Source organism: Protopterus annectens, chromosome 2.part0 (genome assembly GCF_019279795.1).
Source record: "Protopterus annectens isolate FY-2018-M chromosome 2.part0, PAN1.0, whole genome shotgun sequence".
NCBI classification, from domain to species: domain Eukaryota; kingdom Metazoa; phylum Chordata; order Ceratodontiformes; family Protopteridae; genus Protopterus; species Protopterus annectens.
Genome location: NC_056728.1, coordinates 130,315,838 through 130,338,995, shown reverse-complemented (window position 1 = coordinate 130,338,995; position 23,158 = coordinate 130,315,838). Strand labels below are relative to the sequence as shown.

Sequence of the window (23,158 nt, the reverse complement as noted above, 5' to 3'; positions counted from 1 at the left end):
TTTTAAATGTCTGCGGAGGCTATTTTAATTCCTGCCAAAAACTTATACAATTAGGATAAACTTATGAACATGACAGTTCAGAATTCTAACAATCAAAATTGCATAAGTATTCACTTTTTTCCCCAAAACGTACCAAAAGGTTTACCATCCTTATTAGAAGGATTACAATAAACAGAATGCTTGGCAACAGCTGACTTAACTAAAGCTATAGCTGCTAGGTCAGGTGATTGACTACTCTACAATAACATGAAAGATGGAAGCACTTTGTACATTTAACCTGCTATCTGTTAAGGTCAGCAGGTTGGTTGTCGGGACAAGCACTAGCTGTGAAACACATCCTCCAATACTGAGATTACTGGGGGTGGGGATGGGGTCTAGAAATTCCAATTGTAAAAAAAAATGCATTTTCTAAGGGACAGAGAAACCTCTGTTTTTCCACTGAAAACGATGTCTATTCTGGAAATAGTCCCAGAAAAAGTGAATCCCTCAGAGGGAGAATCAGATACCACTCTCTCCTCACAATCTGAATTAGAAACATGAGGAGAAAATACTGCATCTGACCCTTCACATTCCTGTACAGATTCGACTTCTTCAACCGCTTTCTTTTACTGAAATCCACCTAAAAAGAAGGGTCAAGAGCATGCACAAGATCATAAGCCAAGTCTAATAAATTACTTCTGTACAGAATAACTGACGTAGGAGAAGCTTTAGTTTTCTTATTTATGGGCATTAACATTCTGGCTAAGCAGTGGCATATTTCCAACCACTTTTTTAATCACTTATAAGAGTCTCTCTCCCCTGACCACTGACAGGACTCCAACAGCCACAGAAGATATGGCCAACTCATTTTAAATGGAGCCACCTATACTGAGCCAGAAGATATAGCAAACCTCCTGGCTGATAAATTCAGCTCCAACTTTACTCCTCTCTCCCCCTCAACCTTCCCTCTGGAAATATCATCAAATATAACCCCCCTACTATTACTAGGGAATAGGTCCTTAATGCTCTCTCTAAGACCAAGAACATTGCATTAGTGGGCCCAGACAATATCCCAGGATGCCAAACAACTACAAACAATAAAATTAATAAAAAAATAGGCAAAAAACAACAGTCAAAAACCATCTAATATACACGCTTTAATCTCTCCAGCCCTCGGCAAAGTCTTCGAGGAGTATAAAATAACAAGCAGCACATCTACTTAAATATATACAATAATTACCAAATCATCCAATCAAAACTTAAAAAAAAATCAAAGCAACAGCTTCCAATTACATTCCAAATTAAGACCAGAGGGAGACAGGGTATCAAACTTTAAAATAAAAATACTTTCTTTATACAATAGTCTTTTTTTTTATATATACATTTTCAGAACGAAAACCAAAAGGAACCTTTTCTAAAATAGTGTCTTTTAAGCCATCAGGATTAGTGTTAAGAAATTCAATGAAGTGCTTTCATCTCTCTGTTTTTTTTTTTTAAATATTCCTTACATGTTCCTGTAGTCTAGTTTTAAATGTTCTCTTACTTTCACCTATATAAAGAAGACCACATGGACATTGTAAGGTGTAGATAATACCTTCAGTATCACAACTAAATATCTCTAAGGGACAAAAAATATGACCCTTGATCAAAGAAAAAGTCCTGACAACATAAACACACATATTACAATGACCACAAGAAAAAGTACCCCTCAAATGAGAGGGGTATACAGTTAAAGTAGAATTAAAAACAGGTAACTGAAAACAGTTATGTATTAAAATGTCCCTAAAATTTCTACCCGTTTTATATGATATACTTAAACAAGGTGGAAGCATACTAGCTAAATCTCTAAACTTAAATAAATAGCCCCAATAATAGTTAACTAAATTAATTATAATAGAACTAAAAACACTACAAGTAGTGACAAAAAATTTTCTCATGACTTCTTTCATTATTTTATTACCAAATTCTACCATATTTAATGAACCAAATTTTGTTAAAGGGGAAACACAAGATTTAGCAGTGACCTTATTCACTGCCAGCTGTAACAAATATTTGTTATAACCCCTAGATTCAAAGATTAAACACATTATTTTAACCTCTATATTAAAATCATGGTCATTATTACAAAGTCTTCTTAAGCTTAAACATTCACCATACAGAAGAGATGTAATGGTATTGGGGGGGGGGGGGGGTGGCAGCTACTGCCTTCTAAATATTTACCACCATCTTCAAACTATCCCAGGATGCCATCTCAACAACATGAAACATGACCCATCAGGGCCTCTGGAATTGCTATTTAACTGTAGCCTCCAAACAGGCTTTGTGCCTCATGAATGGAGAAAGGCAACAGTCATCCCTCTGTATAAAGGAGGGCCATCTACAGACACTGTAAACTACAGACCCATAAGTCTCACTAGTCTTGTATGTAAAGCCATGGAATGAATTATCATGGAGATGATCAACAGAGATAAAGTAAACCTCCAGACACTGGACCCAACCCAGTTTGGTTTTGTCAAGGGCAGATCATGCCTACTCAACCTGGTGGACTTCTTTGAGAAGGTCACTAAAGCAATGGAGGAAGGCAAAATCATTCACACTGCCTACCTTCACCCGGCCAAGGGATTTGACACAATACCCCACTCAGGCATTGTTGACAAACTCAAGAGGTTAGGTACAAACCCTTACGTCACCTGGTGGATAGCCAACTGGCTCACAGACAGGACCCAGGCAGTTAGAATTGGGGAGTCCACCTCTACAAAGAGGCCAGTCACAGTGCAGTCCCTTGGGGATCAGTCCTTGGACCGCTCCTTTTTGGCATTTACTTCTCAGAAGTCAAAGCCAATGTCAGTAGTCCCTGGCTGACTAAATATGCAGATGATTGCAAATTAGGAGCTGTCATTGAATCTCACACTGACACAAGAGTTCTCCAGGAGGGGCTGACACAGACAAACAACTGGTGTCAGAGTCACGGACTAAAACTAAATGTAAAGAAATACATAATAGTATCTTTTGGGAAGTCATCCATCCCTGGTAACTATCACATTGACAACACACCCCTTACAGTTAACCCAGCAGTCAGAGACTTAGGGATACACAAAGATAGTAATCTAGCCTTTGATCATCATGTGTCTACAGTGGTGAGAAATCATTCTATGTTGCGCAACTTATAAACATAGGTATGGTATCTAAGTTCAAGGAAGTCATTGCTCCACTGTATTCAGCATTTATCAGACCTATCATTGAGTACAATGTTCCCTTTGGTATGTACCTAACCAGGCATATCCAACAAATGGAACATCCACAGAGGTTCCTCACTAAAAGAATACAGGGCGTAAGTAATATGTCCTATGCAGACTGCCTCAAGGGCCTATCCCTGTATTCAGTCTCCTACAAGCTTTTGAGGGAAGATCTATGCCTGGCATACAGGGCACTGTCAGACCCACTTTGATGGACCTCCTGCATATCCACAAAACAAACAGTACCAGAATTACCTGTTCTAAAGACTTGAACCTTGCCTGTGATACAAATAGGACCTGCTGGAGAGATAGGTATGTATCCCAGAGACTACCTGGTCTATGGAACAGGCTCCCCATCCATGTGAAGCAGAGTTCCTCCCTAATCCAATTTAAGTGCAACTTGGACAACTGGATGGGAAACCAGAAATTCATCCCTAGTTTGGCACCTATGTCTCTGATGCAAACAGGTTACCTGTAAAATGGTTCATCTCCCCGGCCCATGCTTACACTTATCAAGGGTATCAGAACCTGTCAGATTTGGGATGCATGGCTAGGCTTAAAAAAGCCCTTGTGGTCGTTAGCCTAGTAAACACCTATGAGCCCCCAGTCCAAGATAGTTTATGGACAAAACTAAAGAAGAAAAAAAAAAAGGAAAAGATTGGTCTGAGAAACCACCTTTGCCAAGGCAGAAATACTCACCCACAAATGAGGCACATTATCAGCCTGCTGTGGCAGCAAAGGCTGCTTAACAATCTCTTTTTTTTTTGTGACTGGAGGAAGATTTCACTAAAGAACCAGTAGTTTGTTCCATGGTCAAGTCGATAATGCGGCTTGTATCCCAGGGAAGCTTAGTATCAATACTTGGTAAAACAGTAAAGTAATAAAAAGTAACCTTTCCCACAAAAATATGCAGTAAAAAGCAATATAAACATTTCCCCAGCCTCAAACTGTAAAGACAGATTATTCACAGAAAAAGCAGTTTTAAAACCACTTTTTACAGCAAAAGTAAAAACATGCGCTCCAGCTTAAAAGTACATAAAAGTCATGAGACAGTCAAGGAAATTTATTTTTCCTAGGTTAAAAGTACTGGTTTCTCAAAAAAAGTTAGTTACAATAAGTTAAAAAGTAATTTGGAAAGTTTATCCCTGAAGGGAACTTATCTACCCAGCAATGGAACAGCATGAGCAGACTGTTGATCCTCAAAAGCCTGTAGAGGAGTGTTCTTCCTGGCAGAAGAAATGCTATTAAAGCTTTGACGTCCAAACCTACCTTTTTAATCAGCTAAGCTTGAAATGACTAACAGTTTGGGACATGGAAGGTGTTGCATGCAAAATCTTGGAAGCTCCCTGAATAAGCTTCCTTCTCTCATCAAATTGTTTGAGCACCTGGGTAACAGATGGGCCAAATAAAACCTTCCCTTTCTAAAGCTAGATTCAAAATTTCAGGCTTTCCTTAATTGGAAAACTTTTGATTACATACTCAAGCACACCTCCTCAAAACAGCTGCAGAAGCAGAGACCCTACAAACAGTATCAGCACAATCATACACACTTATGAAGGCATGTTTAGACACTTGAGAAATGCTAGAAACAATAGAATAGAGATAGGTACCACCTTCAAGGAAAAAGTGGTATTGCTAGACCTCTCAAACTGTCCATATTAAAAACAAACTGGGTCTGGCAATCTAAAAAAAACTATATACACCAAAGTAGAATAAGAAAAAAATAATCTTTCTAAATTTGTCCAAAACATTCTCCTCCTTGTCGAGAGGGGAAGGCTGGATGATAATACGATCATGTTCAATGCTGGCAAAGAGATAAAGATTGCTGCAGGTTCAGATCTAAGGTTAGGAAACACGTGCTCGTTAGTTTGAGAAACTTTGTAAAGCGTACTTTTTTTTTGAGGACTGAAGGCTGTCAATCAGGGCTCTTACAGGCAGCATTATATGCACCCTCAAACTCTGGTACTAAAGAAGAAATGAACATAGAATGAGATATACCTACTTGGAACATGCATCACCTCATCTCCACAATTCAATGGAAAACATCTATTTATGCCCATAAAAACACCTCCCTTGTCTTGGTAATAATTACAGAAAAACAATTCTTCCAAAGGAGGTTGTGAGGAGCAGGTTTCCTCAGCATCAGAGATATGGGGTTGAGAATGTGCAGGATATGAAGCCCTGTCTGTCTATGCCAGAATCATCTGATATGTCTTCCTCAAGAATGCTTCTATTGACCTTATTTGAGGTTCTGTATTCAGTATGCCAGGATTGACTATCTGTAGCAATTTTTTGGTTAAAGTAAGAAAATCATCTTTTCTTATCGACACCATGTTTTCGGATGAACCTTTTGTTTTTTTCTTCATAGGTATCTGTGATGATAAAGTAGGAGAAGGAACATCTGGTTCACTGAGAGCCTCTTTTGCCAGCTACATCTCGCGGCATCCACTGGTATGCCTCCATACCCTAGTAAAGACATTTGTCCCATGCCTGGTTCAGACACTGGAGCAGCCAAACAGGAAGTGACTGTCCCAGTTCATAGTGAGTGAAAGGACTACAACAGAGGAAACCAGAAAGGTGAATGAGTGGTTTGAAGAATGACTGCTGGCTGCTGCAGAGTCACTCACGATCAGCAGAGGCAAAGATTAAGCTTGTAGAATCGGCAAGGGCTCTTTCATAAGTTTCTTCTTTCTAGGAGCTAAGGCAGTTGGGCCAGCAGTAGTGGGTTAAGAATCTATGCTATGACTAAAGAGGATGCTTCAGGTGCAGTAAGAAATGCTGGAACAAGTTGGTCGGAAGACAAGCTTTTCAACAACTTACTCACACTTGCACTTTCACACAGAGCCCCCCCAAAACAATGTAATGCATAAGCAGCACACTAAATTCTTTTCAGATTCCCCATCAGAGTAAATTTAGCCTGACAGGAAAAAATGGCCTTTAAGTTTTCACAGCATGAGTACAAGCACTACAAAACCTATAGTACTCCCTGACTAAGTAAACCACTTACTCACAAAAAACTTTTCTTCAAATAGAAAATTTAGATAAGCAGTATATTTTGAAACAAAATAAGTCCTCATATTAGCCAAATCTAAAAAAGCAGCAGTCCCAGACAGGAAGCTTCCAGCATTAGACATGTCTCAAGTTTCTTACAGTGACCAAACTGTTAAAATCAAATAAACGTTTTAAAAAAAAGTTTCTAATTACAGCTGTACATAAATACGTATTCTTTATGAAGGATGCCTAAAAGGTGCTGACGTGCCAGCTGCTGCTTTTGTGACGCCACTGAAGTGCTTCTTCACAAAGGCGCTAAAATATTCTTAAGATTTTCTACTTTGACTGTTGATTTTTAAATCCTCAAGACTGAGCAATCAGAGTGGAAGTGTAGAAGGGAAACAGAGCTTTCAGAAGCTGGTTGGTTGTTGTATCTTGGCAAGACACAACCCATACAGCCTAAAGGCTACTGCACCAATGGAATGAGGAACATCTTTAGAGTAAGAGAAAATTAGTAAAAAAGTGGTAAATCGTATGGTTTTCAGATGCTAGGGTATCCTATTTTGAGTAGACAGTACGAGATATAGTTGGATCAGCTGCATTGCAAGAGAGAGTCTGAGCTCAGGATAATGAAAGGAGGGGATAGAGCTTTAATAAAATTGTGTGATAAAGGGAAAATATTGATTTGAGGATAATGAGCATCGGGTATGTTACAGGCTGGCATTTGTTCTTGTTATAAAATGGATATCTGTAGAAGATAATACGTAGTCAGATCAATTTTCATTTTTCAACTTGATTTTATAATTCATAGAGCTGTAGGTTTTCTTGGGTAATGATAAACAGCAGCAGTAGAAATGTTGGTAGTGTGGAGCAAAAACCTGCATTTTGATTATTGTGGAACTGGCATAATTTTGTACATCTGGTATACACAGAAATTACGGTTAGCATTGCCGCCTCACAGCAAGAGATTCTCCGGTTCGATCCTCGGCTGGGGTGCCTTCTGTGCGGAGTCTGCATGTCCTCCCTGTGGTCGGGTGCTCCGGTTTCCTCCCACATCCTAAAGACATGCTGTAGGTGGACTGGACACACTAAATTGGCCCTAGGCATGTGTGTGTGCCTTCTGTGGAAGGTTGGGCGCCGGGCTGGCAACTCAACACCGTAAAACTCCACTGCCAATCATAAGCGGACAGTGATCCGCAGTGGCGACCCCTAACCGGGAAAAGCCGAAAGAATAAGTGTAATAGGGGTATTTTGAGATCCACACTGGAGTTTGATTGAGGGAGGTTTGGACTGTAATAGTTAAAATACTGAGTTTTTTTATGTAAAGAGATGATGTCTTGTTGATGGGATTTTAGGTGACTGTGTTGTGGAACAGAAATACAAATACTGCAAAAACCAACATGGTTTGGAGAGTAGACATATTACTAAACAAGTCAGAGAACAGACAAGTCATCCGTGTTTAAGTGTATGTGAGTAGTTAATGGAAGGAGTTTGGTGTCTATTAAATGTACAAAATGGAGGCTGGGATGAGGGTGGGAAGAATACGTAGTAAGGCCATCAACCTGCTTTGGCATTAGCCAATCAGTATGTTGATGCTCACAAAGCAGAAGATCTTGGTCAGCAAAGCAGAAGTAATTTAAGGAATCATGTTCATTAATGATAGATAAGGAGGGCTTCTCTCTCCTTCCCCTTCATAATACTTCCTCTTAAAAGACAAAAGACAACAAAGTGCTCTTTCTGCAGAAGTATCAGAACAAAATGCAAACTCTTGCAGTATAACCACTTATGATCAAGACAACACACTGAACAACCACTTTACATCATACAGCAGGAAAAAGTGTAGAAAATACAAAACTTGCACTTTTATAGATACAAAAATAAATATAAAGGACAATGCACTAATACAACAGAATATAACAGGCAATGCATACAGGCATTCATAAGAAGTCACTTGCTCACAGCAGTGTGCTTTATCACAACCCCTTGACCAGATATTCCCCACAAAAAGCATAAAATGATTATTAAAACTTCTCAGAAGAGAAAACTCCATTAAGCTTACTGCAACTGACTCTTTATAACTCATACTTAAAATGGAGTTAAGACTTAAGGAATAAAAATGTTTTCATGTCCACTCTCTTTCATGAAACAAAGAAAGAACAATAAAGTTGAAAGCTAGAAAGGAATGAAAATCAATTCTTACCAAAACACTGCTTTGACAGTGGAAGTGACTGAAGTTTCTTCTGTGACTTAAAACAGGGAAACTAAAATATTTCCCCCTAGGCTCCTGTGCAAAATGCAAGCAGATAATCAAAAATATTGTTTAACAAAAATGGTGCGATATATATTATATAAAAAGTTCACGTAAAATATTAAAAGAAAAGCCACTTAAATGTTGTTTACATTGGAACCAGAGTACGACCATGAAGAAGACCCTATTTCCGTCCAGACAGATTTCAAACCTAAAAATAAACAACAATGAATATTAGCTTAGCTTTCTTTAATAATAATGCAGTTTAAAAATGCTTGATTGCAACACAAGAGAAATATTTACACAATTAAAAAAATTCATAATAATGCAGCTCTGAACCTATGTCAGTACACAGCACATTGGCCAAAAATTAAGGGAAATTAATTCATTGCAATCCACGATGTCAGAAATTAGTGTAGTCATCTTTCTCTGTTGCCAAAACAACTGGCTTTGGTTTAGAAACCATCCTGGCTTAAGTCATCTGTAGGTATGGCCAATACCTGCATCTGAAAAGAACCATTTCCTTGATCCATTGACACCACATCTACCGAATGCCAGTAGATTGGGGGAAAATTGCTGAAACAACTTTCAGCAAACCTCGAAGATACATTACTTTTCTAGGAAGGGTAAGCCCCCACGCAGTCCCCAATTGGGAGGACCCCCCCCCCAAACATACAAACATATATATATATATATATATATATATATATATATATATATATACGCCTACAAGGTCACAAAACAGTGGAGAAAAAAAGAAGTCCACTGTCAACTGAAGTCATTTCAGCAGCTTTTCTTTGCTCTACCAGCATTCATTAAACAGGTGTCACTGTCCAGCTGCTGCCAGCCTTAGGAAACTCAATCTAGCATCTCAGAAGGAACATCTAGGTAACAGTTATCATAAAAATGTTCAAATTCCTCACTGCTGCAGTAGCCTTTTGGCTATATGGGTTGTACTATGCATGGGATATAACCGGCCAGCTTTACAAAATGTTTCCTCCCTCTCAAATTTTCACTTTGACTTTTGATTGGACAGCACTCTGGGAAGGAAATCAGTAGTCAGAGTGAAGAAATATTCAGGGCTTTCTTATCCATACAGATAGAAGGCTGTATTCATCCTAAACCTCTAAGAGATATAAATAGTAAGCAAAAACTTTATAACCTAACAACTAACTGTACAGAAGTAAGGTGACAGTGGGTGTGGCTGCTGCAGCCATGAGGAATCTGAACGTCTACTGTTATCATGAGTACAATTATGCTACTATGTTAATCATTCTCACTGCTGCAGTAGACTTTTGTCTACAAGGGTTGATTTCAAAAGCCTATCCTACCAGGGAGGAGGAAGGATAAGGATCCAGGAGTCCCTGGAGAATGGTCTTCCAAAGCCAGTCCTGGACCAGGAAAAGGAACCAAGTTTGAAACTTTGTAAATGTACGCACAGCAAATCAAGTTGCTCCTCTAGAATGTCTCTAGAGTCCACCACTTTCAAGTATGCCATTGTAGATGTCAACAATCTCGTGGAATTTGCCTTGATACTGCCTGAAACTGATTTATCAAGGTGGGTAAAACAAAAGGCAACAGCCAGGGACAACCACCTAGAAATCGTCCATTCTGATATGGGTTGGCCTTCTTTGTCCCATCATTAGAAATAAACAGCTGATCAGCTTTTCTAAAGGATTTAGTTCTGTCGAGATAATATTTCTGCAGCCTATGGATATCCACCAGTAAGTATAATCCTCTCTCCCAGGTCCTGAGGATATTGATTAAACACACAGAGACTGATAGCTTGATTCAAAGTAAATTCTGAACATCTCTGGGCATAAATGAGGCATTTGTTCTTAAAAAGAACCTACCGCTATGGAAGACAAGATTTCACCCAACATATGAAAGCTTGCTACTCAAATATTCTTCTTACAGATGTCAAGAGTACTGTTCCATGGGATAAAATTAAATCCATCTGATGAGATGGTTCAAAGGGAGCCAGTTAACTATTCTAGCACAAAGTTAAGATCCCAAGAAGGTACCACCAATTTTCTAGAAGGTCTAAAATATAAAACCCCCTTCAGAAACTATTTTACCAAAAACCAAGAAAAGGAAGGATCCATTTTCAGGCATGCTGAAATAGCTGCATTTTAGCTTGATACAGAGGAATAAGACAGGCCAGCAGAAAGTAGCTCACACAAATACTTAAGCACCAGTGGCACATAATGGTTCCCTGATGGAACCCTGGTTATTTGCTAGGCACCAACTAGAAAATCATTTCCATTTACCAATATAGGCTTTTCTAGCTGCAGGTTTTCTTGCCTCCTTTAATATTTGATTCACAACCTCACAAAAGAGGTACCTAAAAGAGAACAAAACTGAATCATTCAGGCAGTTATTTGAAGTCTGAGACCGAGATGTATCATACTGCCTCTGTCTTCAACGAGTAGGTCCAGTCTTTGAAGAAGCTTGTAGTAAATCACCCTTGGCCATTTCCATAAGAATTGGAAACAAATGTTTCTGGAGCCAAAAGGGAGTCATCAAAGCAATTTTCTGGTGGAAGCCTATATTACTAGGTTGCACAACAAAAAAAAAAAAAGAAGATGCTTTTGAGAAGTAAGAGGAAATGTGCACCAAAGAGCAGAAAGTCCCTCTTTAGACTAAACAAGCAAACCGGGGAACTTATCAAGTTTATGAAGAAGACTTTGAGGTAAAAAGAGCCTCCAAAGCTAAAGGTAACCATAAGGGATTTTTCAATTATGTCTGCAATCTTGAGGACAAAACCCACAATGTGCGGAAGTAGTTGTAAATGGTATCAACTACACTCAGCCAAAAGATCTAGCAAATCTGCTGGCTGAAAATTCAGCTCAAATTTCACTTCCCCATCACCTCCAGTTCTCCCCCAGGAAATACCCTCCGCCACTCCCTTGCCAATTATCACCAAAGAAAAGGCTGCCACTGTGCTTTCCAGTGCTAAAAACATGGCTTCAAAGAGGCCTGATGATATAACAGGTTGCCTCTTAAACAGATTTAATCAGGACTTAGCAGCCACATTAGGATCTCTATTTAACCTCAGCCTCTGGACTAGCTTTGTCCCAACAGAGTGAAGGACAACAGTCATCCTTCTGAATAAAGGGGGACCATCTACTGACCTGGGAAATTACAGATCCAGAAGTTTGACTAGTCTTGTTTGCAAGACTATGGATAGAATAATCATGGACCTGATAATGAAATAGGAAACATCCAAACACTGGATCCGACCCAATTCCGCTTTGTCAAGAGCAGGTCATGTCTACAAAATCTGATGTATTTATTTGAAAAAGTGACTAAGGCCGTGGATTACAGTAAAACAGTACAAATTAACTACCTTAACCTGGTTAAGGCATCTGACAATTCCCCACTCAAGTACTGTAAATAAATACACAAAACTGGGCATAAATCCCTATGTCACCAGATGGATAGCCAATTGGCTCATGGACATGCGGTTAAAGTGGGTGAATACAGATCAAGCAAGAGACCAGTTACTAGTGGTGTGCCACAGGGCTCAGTGTTGGGACCACTCCTGTTCAGAATATACTTCTCTAAAGTCATGGCTAATGTGAAAGGCCTCTGGAAGACAAAGTCTGCCAAAATCTGCAATTACTGAATCCTCCAGTGATGTAGATATCCTTTAGGAGTATCTAAAATCAGACAAATGATTGGTGTCAGAACCATGGCCTAAAACTAAATGTGGAAAAAAAGCATCATCGTACCTGTGGGAAGTCAAGTACCCCTGGAAATTACATAATCAGTATCCCAAAGAGTAGACTCCGATATGAGAGCTCTAGGTACACAGACAGAAAGTAGCCTGAACTTTGACCATGTGTCCACAGTGTTGAAGTCCTTCAGTGTGGAGCAACTTATAAGTAAAGGTATGGAATCCAGATCCAAATAAATTATACTCCTGCAGTACTCAGCCCTCATTAGACCTACAATCAAGTACAACACACCATTTGGCATGCACTTGACTGGGCACTTAAACCAGCTGGAGTGACCTCAAAGGTTTCTCACAAAGAAAATACAAGGTATATAAACATGTCCTATCCTATCCCTTTACTCTACTACCGACAATTAAGGGGTGACCTATGCCTGACAACAAGGCACTCACAATCCACAAGTAAAACAGCAGAGGATCAACCAGTATAGGGATCTAAACTTATCAACTCAAACAAAACAAATCATGCTGGAGAGACAGACATGTCTCAAAAATTGCCCCTTCTTTCAAAAAGGCTTCCTGTTGACGTTAAGCAGAGCCCTTCTCCGGCCTTCTTCAAATGCAACTTGGATCAATGGATGGAAATTACAAATTCACACCTAGGGTAGCACCTATGTGCCTTATGGACAGGGATAATCTGTAAGATACTCAAGGCATAAGCGCAAACCTATGCCATCCTCTTGCCCCTAGGGGTCATATATTGGGAAAACTCAGGTTGGCTAGGCTTGTAAGGGCTCTTAAGCCATTAACCTAGTAATCTTCTAAAACTTATGGAGCCCTTCTGAATCTTCAGAATTACTTGTGATAAACACAGAAAGGGTGGAAATGCACAAAGAAATATTCCCAACTGTGGGAATGAAAATTCATCTTTTCCGGGTCGGCTTACAAGAAATACTACACTAGAATTTGTTCAGTTGTCTGTTTTAAAAGGAGGTAAAACAGATTTTTGCATTCCGTTCCCTTAACCTTTGCTGAAGTCCTTGCTCAGAGTCTGCCTGTCATGCCACATCATCTGCATACAGCAACTTTGTTGCTCTGTCCCTTTCGACTTGTTTGCTAATCTAGTCCATCACCAGTATGAACATCAGTGAGCTCAGAGATGAACCCTGGTGTACTCCCACTCCAACTGGGAAACCTTCTATAAGACTGAACACTGTTCGTACTTGAGTCACTGGGTCCTGGCACATACCCTGTACTATTTCTACCAATGTTTCTGGGACTTCAAACCACTGCAGTACTGCCCAAATCAGCTTTCTTGGTAGCTTGTCATATTCTTTCTGCAAGTCTAGTAATGCCCAGTTGGACTCTTTCTACATCTCTAGCGTCTTCTCAACTATCTGTCTCACTGCAAACATCAGGTTGGTTGTGCTGCATCCTGATCGGAATCCGAAATGCTCATCTTCCATATTACTTTCTACTGCTCTGCATATCCGTTTATCAATCACCCCTTCCAGAATTTTCATACAATGTGACAGGAGTGTAATACCTCTGTACTGCCACAGTTGTAGATGTCCTGTTTGTTCTTGAACACTGGCACAAATATGCTTATTCTCCTGTCATTTGGGATACGCCTTTCTCTCCACACTGTTATGAGTACCCTCAGGAGCCACCCCTCCTCTTTCTCACCCAGCATCTCTATCACATCTGCTGTGACCTCATCTGAGCATGCAGCTTTCCCTGACTTCATTTTCCTTACCGCTGTTATTACTTCTTCTAGGGTGGGCTCCTCCTCTCCCTCACTGTAGGCTCTGTCTGGGGCAGTATAGCTTCTGTAGGTTTTCTTCAGTCAGAAGCTGCTGGAAATAATTCTTCCATTTGCCTTTAATGCCCTGTGGACTGGTGAGCAGGTTGTTGCTGCCACTGCTTATGAAGGGTGTCTGCCTGTCTTCTTTATCTTTCTGTTTTTAGCTTGCATCCTGACATAGTTTCTTTGTGCCACCTGAGTCACTTTCCAGAAGCTGGTAGAGTGCCTCTGATGCCCTGTTCTTTGCTACTGTAACTTCTTTCTTAGCTTGTTAGCCAACCTATATTCCTTCTTGGCCTGGTCCCTCTTTTCTATCTCCCACTTTTTCCTGCACTCCTTTCTTTTCGTGACTTTCTGGACTTCTGCATTCCATCACCAGCTTTCCTTATATACCTAATTTCCATACCTGGCTCAGACTCGTATCTGTTTTGTAGTTCTCATACATGCTGTTTCGGGGTGCTGCCGTTCTTCAACTACACCTATTTCCTCCTCTTCTTGGGGTGCTAAAGCCCTGGGTAATTCTTTGAACTGTTGTACTTTCTCTCCAGTCAACTTCATGGTCTTCAGCCTCGTCTCTGTTGATCTTAAGAGCCTTCGCTGACCACTGCTTGCAAATGACTGTAGCAATCAGTGGTTTATGCTTTGGACCGATTGTTTCACTGGGAACAAGTTTGCAACCACTGATTCTACCCCAGTGCCTTTTCTTTACTAGGAGGAAGTCTACATGAGTCGCATGTTGGCCACTCTTGTATGTGATCACATGACTGTGTCTCTTTCTGAACCATGTATTGGTTACTATCATGCCAATTGCCAGAATGAAGCCTAGAATGGCCTCTCCTTCTTTATTCCTCTTACCCCACCCATGTGAACCTAAGCAGTTCTCATATCCTGTTCTGTCTGCCCTGATATGTGCATTCAGGTCACCCACTATCAAAAATTATTCATTGTTGTCCTGCTTTACCCAGTAGGTCCTGCAACTGCTGCCTGAATGCACTATTTTTCTCACTACAATCGCGGTGGTGAAGCAGTAGCATCGTCGCCTCACAGCAAGAGGTTCTACAGTTTGATTCTCGGCTAGAGCACCTTCTATGTGGAGTCTGCATGTCCTCCCCACAGTCAAGTGGCATTCAAAAGACATGCGTGAATGGGTGTGCCTTCGTTGAAGGTTGGGCATCGGGCTGGCACCTCGGCACTGTAAAAATCTACTGCCAATCATTAGCGGACCAGAGTTCCGCTGTGGCGACCCCCAACTGGGAAAAGCCGAAAGAAGAAGAACAACAACAACCACAACTCTGCTATGGGGCATATGTTGAGATTATGAATACTGCCCTATCATTACATTGGAGTCTGACTGCCAAGAGCCTGTCACTAATTCTGATGATATCCCTCACAGACTTCTGAAGCCTCTCTCACCACGATTCCTACACCATTTCTGACCTATCCTCCTCCTGAGTAGTAGAGTATGGATTTCAAGCCAAGTGGCTTTGCTGCACTGCCCTTCCATCTCATCTCTTGGATACATAGGATGTTCAGCCTCCTCTGTATCATCACACCATCCACTTCCAAGCTATGTTATGTCAGTGAACCTACATTAAGTGTAGCAATTCTCAGTTCAAATTTAGCAGGTTGACTGGTTTTACATCCAGCTTTCACTCAACAGAGCTATCCCAGAAAACAGAGGAGGCCAATTAGACACTGGCTGGCCAGTAGCTTATTGACTCAGGACTGTTTGGCTTTATGGCAGGCACACACTGGCCAACAGGAGCACATACACCCCTTCCACAAGCATGGGTGGCTGGCGTAGGTTGGAGTAGGCCAGGTCCTCAACCCATTTATAACCAGCAAACACCCATTCCCATTTGGCGACATTAATCAACATGACCGAATCACCAAGAGCCATATTTTACACCATCAATTGGCTTCCCCTGCCACAGCGTACAGTCTGTGAACCATGTTCTCCTATCCTGAGGATACTGCGCACCACAGAAGATACCTAAAGTGGTTGGTATGTATAACTCGTCCCCTTATAGGGCACTACATAGAATCTGAGCTGCTGCCCACAGCTCCATTCATTGGTGAGTTTGACGCGGAAACACTCAGCACATTTTTCGGAGGTAGGAGAAACCCCAAAGAGATACAGGAAGAACATGCAAATGCCAAACAGGCAGTGGCTGTTGATCAGTACTGGACCTTGTACCTTGTGCAGGGGAAGCAAAGACCTTAATGATTATGCCAACTGGACAATGTCTGGCTAGTATATTCCAGTACTGAGGTCCCAATAGGGACGTCATACATCAAATGTGTGCTCCCTGCATATGGCACAGGGCATAAAATTGACGTATGGACGTACCATCCTCAGAACTGAACAGCCCCGGGAGGAACAACAGTGCAAGGAGAAAAGAGGAAGATGTGCATCCATAAGGAGAAAGAAACAGGGGGAGAGGGAGGGACCGAATACTGCAACAGTGAAGAGAAGGACATACTGTTACGGTAAGATTTTATGCAAACTGTACTGTGTCCTTTTAGATCACTGTTGCAGTATTCCTTACAGTAGGGAGATTACAAAAGCTCAGGAGGAAAGTTGGGAGGAGGAAGGTCCAGCAGAACCTTAAAAAAAGCTATGCAAGACAGCCCTGGCAAATCCAGTTCTAGCCCTGGAAACCACATCCAGCTTATAGTGCTTGGTAAAGGTGTGCACTGAAGTCCAAGTAGATACCGCAAGGATGTACTTGTCATCCAATCCTTTGAAAAAAGCACCAGAAGCAGCCATAGCCCTGACAGACTGAGCCTTAACAGAAAAAGACTGACTTTCTCCATGAAGAGTGTAACAAAACTGGATAAAAGGAAACAAAGTTGCTCAGATTTACGAATGGTTTTAGTTTTATCCAAATAATATTAGAGATCTCTATGCAAATCAAAGGTGTGAAGAACCTTTGAGAAGGGAAAATAGTGGGAAAATGAACAGACTGACTAAGATTTAACTCATTAACCATCTTGGGCATAAAAGGAAGATTAGTACCAAGAGACACCCTGTCCTTATGAAAAACTGAAGAAGAGGAACAGCCATAAGGGCCTGCAGCTGAGACACCCTGGCGGAGGTAAGGGCCAAAAGAAGAACAGTCTTCCATGAACAATGCTGTAAAGAAGCTAAAGCTGCATGATCAAAAGGAGCCTGATTAAATTTTTCCAAAATAAAATTAAGGTCCCAGGAAGGAAGAACAGGCTTCCAGTGTGGGGCCTAATATGAAGGATGCGTTTAAGGAACAGTTCGACCTCAAGTCTAGAAGCCAAAGGAGTCGTCAAAGGCAGACAAGCAGAAATGGCTGTCAGATGGGCTTTAACATAAGAGAATGCCAACCCAGCACTGAGCAATTCACACAACTAAGAGAGAACCAAAGGAACTTCCATAGAAAATGGATCCAGGTTACGAGCAAGACACTAAACAGAATCTCTTGCATTTGGATAAATAAGATACCCTGTTAGTGGGTTTCCTGCCCTCCTGCAGAACCCGAAGCATGTCTTCAGAAAAAAAGGCATCTAAAAGGGATCAAAACCGTATCACCCACAGAGTTAGCTGAAGAGTGTCCAAGTGAGGACAGATGAGGGACCACTTGCCCTGTGTGAGTAGGTATACTGTTTGAGGGAACTTGTGATGATTCCCCTTGGCTACATGCAGAAGAAGAGGGAACCAATACTGTCTGGGCCAAAAGGGACTCACCAACAAGATTTTGGAAGAGTCTTGTTCTATCCTGAACAAGACCCTTGGTATGAGAGGAAGGGGAGGGAAGACAAAGAAACATCCCCTTCCAGGGAAAAGATAACGTATTCACCTTCCAAGCCAAAGGACATGGAACTCTGGTGCAAGAGAGAGAAAGTTGTCTTTTCACAGGGGAATTAAAAAAGATCTACCCAAGGAGTACCCCACTGGTGGATACAGTCCAAAAACACATCTCTGTGAAGCATCCACTCGTGATTCTGTGCTATGGACCTGCTGAGAGTCAGCCACAATGTTCTGATCTGAAGGAATATAAACAGCCTGAAGAGTCACCTGATACTGAACAGCTAGATCCCAAACCTGATGAGCTAGTCTGCATAAAAGGTAAGACTGTGTCCCCCCTTGCTTGCTGATATACCACACCACTGTAGTATTGTCTGAAGATTTTAAGGGCCCTAGAAGGAAAAGAGAATGGAAGGCTCTCATCATCTCTTTGATACTGATATGGTCCTTTCTTTGACAAAGAGACCAAAGGCCCTGAATCTTCACAGGGCCAAAGGAAGCACCCCACCCTGCATCTGACGCATCTGAAAAATGTTCTGAGCAGGGACTGGAGCTAAAAGGGAAGCCTTTCTGTTGAGACATGTTGAAACCAGACTGATTTGATGAAATGCTGAAGTTTTCTCATATGAAGCCGGGCTGCAAAAAGCAAAGGAATGGTGGAAGCAGTGTATCCTAGGGTCCTTAGAAACGCTTGGGTGGTAATGGAGGCCAGAAGAAGGGATTGAAAGAAGGCAATCAGAATCAAAGCCTTGGTAGGAGGCAGAGATACCAGCATTGGAATTCTCTGGAGCCTACACCAGAGAAAACATGATCCTGAGAAGGAGTCAGGAAAGGTTTCTGAAAGCTCACTGTAAACCCTAGGCTTTGCAGGAGACAAATAACAAAGTGAAGATAGTAAAGTCAAGTCTCTGGACAGGAAGTCTGACTGAGCAGGTCATCCAGATAAGGATGATCTGTACTCCCCCTCATCCGGCAGAAAGACCACAGGAGCGAAGCATTTGGTGAAGATCCCTGGGGTAGTACACAGGCCAAATGGCAAAGCACAGAACTGGAAATGCAAGGAAGCAACAGGCAAACATAAAAAAAGTCCTGAAAAGGAGATGAAAAGGAATATGAAGATAGACCTCTGAGATCCAGAGACCCTAGGAAAGCCTGAAGAAGAAGTAGGGGAAACCAGGTTTGAAGGGATAACATTTGAAAGGAAGGAACTCTCAGAAAGGTGTTGAGCTGGGACAGATCCAGAATGGGTCTCCAGCTGCCTTCTTTCCTGGGAAGCAGAAACATTCTAAATAAAATCCCTTCTCCTTCTGAGAAGTTGAGACTGATTGTGTGGTCCTTTGAGGCAACTGGCTCTAAAAAACAGCTGGAAAAAAGGGCAGCTGTTCCTGAGGAGGTTGAGGAATACCCAAAATGGGAGGAAGGATTTCCAAATAATTTAATACTTTTGACAAATGATGGAAAGAACTCAAGTGTCCTGAGTGATCTGTAACTAATTTGTAAGGGACATGGAAAGACAAAGACAGAGGAACTTGGCTAAGGAAGTAGGGAAGATAGAAAGAACCCGACTTGTCCAGAAACAGAAGTTTTTGAGTCATAGGAGTCTGAGTAGACTTAGCAGGAGGAGCCCTTCTAGCATCCTTTTTACCCTTGGGAGGAGGGCGAGACTGTCTACAGACAAAGGTAAACTTGGAAGGGTAATTCCTTAGAAATATGGGAACAGGGAAAACAAAAATATGTTTCAATTCCTGCACAGCCTTATCCTTTTCTTGAAGAGATTTAAAAAGCTCATCACCTGCAGAACCAAAGAGATTTTTATTGTCAAGAGAATCATCCATTTGCCTGGCCTTGATATCATCTGACAGATGCTGAAGGTGAACCCAGGAGTACCTCCTTAACACAGAACCAAAAGCAGTGGCACTAGACAAGGCATCAGCTGTATAACTACATTTAATGAAATGACAAGCAATTTGAGAAGAGGACCCTATGACACAGAGGGCTGAAGCCTTCTCCTCATAATCAGGAAGATCTGAAATAACCTGAAAAGCCTGAGAGAAAAGAGACAGAATATACCTGGACATATGGATCTGATAACTGGCAAACTTAAAGGCCAGAGTAGCAGCAGTATATACTTTCTTACCCAACCTCTCCAAAGTTCTGCTGTCCTTGTCAGAGGGGATTTAGCTTAGTAGAAGGCAAAAACTTACAGGGTACATCAGAAGAGATAGAAATAACAGAAAGGTCAGCCGAGGGACATTTGTAAAGAAATTTACAATCAGCAGGCACCATATAAAAACTATCACGTGTTTTAGGAACAGGGGGCTGAGAATAAGAAGCCTGAGAAGCTGCAGAAAAAATATCCAATAAGGCAACAAGAGCAGGAGGAATAGCGGAGGGCTTGAGAAATCCAATTTGAAGGAGTTAAAAACACCTGATTTGAATGTCAGAAACATAGGCACAATCCCACTTAAATTCCATCATATGAGAAACAGTATCCCCAAAGGAAATCTCTCCAAAATAAGAATCAGGACTAAGAGAATCTCCTTCCTCCAAACCATAATCCAAGGGAGAGGGGAATCAGGGAGCAATGGGCCAAAAATTCCTCATCAGAATCTGCTTTCTCTTAAGATGGGGGGGCTTCTAAGCCATAACGGCACTGAACAAACCATGTGTAAAATCCTGACATACAGGCTGAGGACCCTTAGGAGCAGGAAAAATAAACTTAGCCTTTTTCTTTTTTAAAGGGACATCAGTCCTAACTATTTTAGCCAGCTGAGACCCCTGTCTACACTCAATAAGCATAGCGGAAATCTCTTCCATAACAAGGGCTTGCGGAACACCCCTAGGCCCTTTGGAAATAATCAGCCTCAATTCTCCCTGAACATCTGAAACAGATGCCTGCAGAGCTTCTGGGGAAGTGCAAGAAGCCAGGTCCTATGCCTGCCTACGAAGCTGTCACAGCAGAGGAATCAGACTGAAAAAATGGGCGGTCCTCAGGGCTTTCATCAGCCTCAGAGAGATCCATTATTACATCCATTTTTTTTTCTAGCTTATTATTTATTTTTAACTCACATGAGGTTTATTGTTATAAATTCAAAAAGATTTTTTAGTCAAAAGACCACAGTGAATTTTCTATATTAAGATCACTCAAGCTCTGTCAGGACCTTAATAAATAAGCATTATTAACTATTAGTCACCAAAATACACATTAGCAACTTTGGATATGAAAAGTTCTCCTAGATCTGAGTACTGCCCTTTACTGAGGATGCGCGTATGTGTGCACCCCATATCAGAGACAGTCCAACAAGGATAGACGTTTTAATTATCAATAATTTATATATTAAAAGGCTTCCATATTTGGATACTGCCCTTTATTAAGGAAGCGAGTAGGGACGTATTCCTTATATTTGAGACTGTTTAGTGAATGGTGGACTCCCCCCCCCCCCTTTTGGTATGTAGCGGAAGGGGGATGTATGGCTGATGGTATGCAGAAATTTATTTGTGCTGTTATGGATTTCTGCATTAGCGGGAGGTGAGTTGGGACGGTGACTATGTTTTTGGTTGTGCCAGCCGTATTTTAACATACTTGGTAGATATGGATAAGAATCACTTATACATCTAATGAATTAGGATTGATATATGTAAAATATCCTTTATATACAAGAGGACAATCAAATAATTTTAAAGGGGAATCGTTAGCCAATACAGGCTTATATTTGAAAACAAGGTACAATATAAATAAATAATTTTTAGAAATTTTCCAAAATAAAGTCAATATTATATACATTTTATGGCCACTGGATGGCAGCAAAATAAAAGTAAGGAAGTTATAACAAACTGAATTAACTGGAACGGTATAACATGCTCTCACAACCAGTAAGAAATTAGGTAGGGGACCTCGCATTAACATACTGCCGAAACAGTATTTTTTAGCCATGTAGAACACATGTGATAGGTTAATGATAGCTGTTCTAAACAACTATCAGAAGAAACGCACCAATGAATAGCGCTATATTTACAACCAATAGTTTGACCAAAAAGACAGCATATTAGCATAATTTTGGCGCCGATTTCATTACAAATGTTATTGCCCTAAATTAAAGCCATAGGCTACTTAACTGTGTAAAAGAAAGATCATTGGATATATTTATAAAGAATGAGAACGAATAGATATAATTGCTATGACTGGTCAAGAAGTTAATTAATCATGAATCTCATCGGCTAGCTTTTTGTATAAATATATATGTATTACTACCAAAAGTTAACGATCTGAAGAAGGCTAAATAGCCGAAAGCGCTTATCGTTTTATCATTTTTGGAACTTTACTGCTGTTTTTATCTCATCCATTAAACTTGTTTGTTGTTAGAAACAGGACAGTATCGTGGTGAAATTTCAGATGTGGTGGAATACCAGAAGTTTCTTCTTTTACTGCTTCATTTTTCCACTGGTAAACCTTCAACAAGTGTAAGATAGTTTTTCTTGAATTTTAGTTAGGATCCGCCACAACACACGCACTCAAGTCACTCCAAAGCAAGTACAAATATGACTCCGTCATTGTCCATGCTGGTGTGAATGACCTGAGACGTACCTCCCTGGACTACATGAAAAGAGACATAGAGGAACTCTCCGATTATGTAGCCCAGGCTGGTATGACCCTAACCCTGAGCAGCATCTTGCCCTCACCAAGAATGATACCACAATACAAAGACAAGATGATCAGCTTTAACAATTGGCTCAAGTACTGGTGTCATTCTAAGGGGATCCAATATCTGTCTGCCTGGGATGACATGTTGGACAAGCCACGCTGCTTCGCAAGGGATGGCTTACACCTGTCACCACTGGGCTTCCGGATATTGGCTGAGGCTCTTGCCACCCCATAGTGCCTTTTTTAGGCAAGGCTCAAAAGACAAACCCACCTCCTTAGAAAACAATAATGGCAGGCACTTGATGCACTCCACAGCATGGAGAACATCGGCGTCTGTGCAGTAACTGAAACCTGGTTCAAGGCTCCTGAGAGCACCCCAGCGCTACCAGGCTATACCTCGTATTATGCTTTTTGGCCCCAAAACCCGGGCCGAACCACAAAGGGAGGGGGAGTGTCCATATTCATCAAGGACACCCACACCTCCAGGTTAGTAGCAACACATGAAGCATCAGAGACTATACAGGTGCAACTAACCATAGGCAAAACTGCTATACAACTGGTAGCATGTTACAGACCACCCTCCCAATCTCAAGAACTCCACTCAGCCTTCCTGAAGACATTGGAGGAAATGAATGTATCACAAAATACCATCATACTGGGAGACTTCAACTACCCAAACATACATTGGGTACATTATTCTAGCCCTAATACCCTAGCCCAAAGGTTCCTGGAATTCATAAATTCAAATGCACTGGAACAATTAGTCACCTCTCCCACTAGGGGAGATAATATACTAGACCTGAT

General features: G+C 41.1%; 1 protein-coding gene across 1 annotated transcript in view; it reads right to left on the bottom strand.

Annotated features, from left to right (window-relative positions):
* Window positions 1-23,158, bottom strand: part of PGAP1 (post-GPI attachment to proteins inositol deacylase 1) — a 2,682,422-nt gene that overhangs the window by 2,046,584 nt on the left and 612,680 nt on the right. The window contains exons 7-8 of the mRNA XM_044060619.1: window positions 8,607-8,665; window positions 8,407-8,490 (exon numbers count right to left, since the gene is read on the bottom strand). Of these exons, the coding sequence (XP_043916554.1) occupies window positions 8,407-8,490; window positions 8,607-8,665 (143 nt within the window). The remainder of the gene's footprint in view (window positions 1-8,406; window positions 8,491-8,606; window positions 8,666-23,158) is intronic.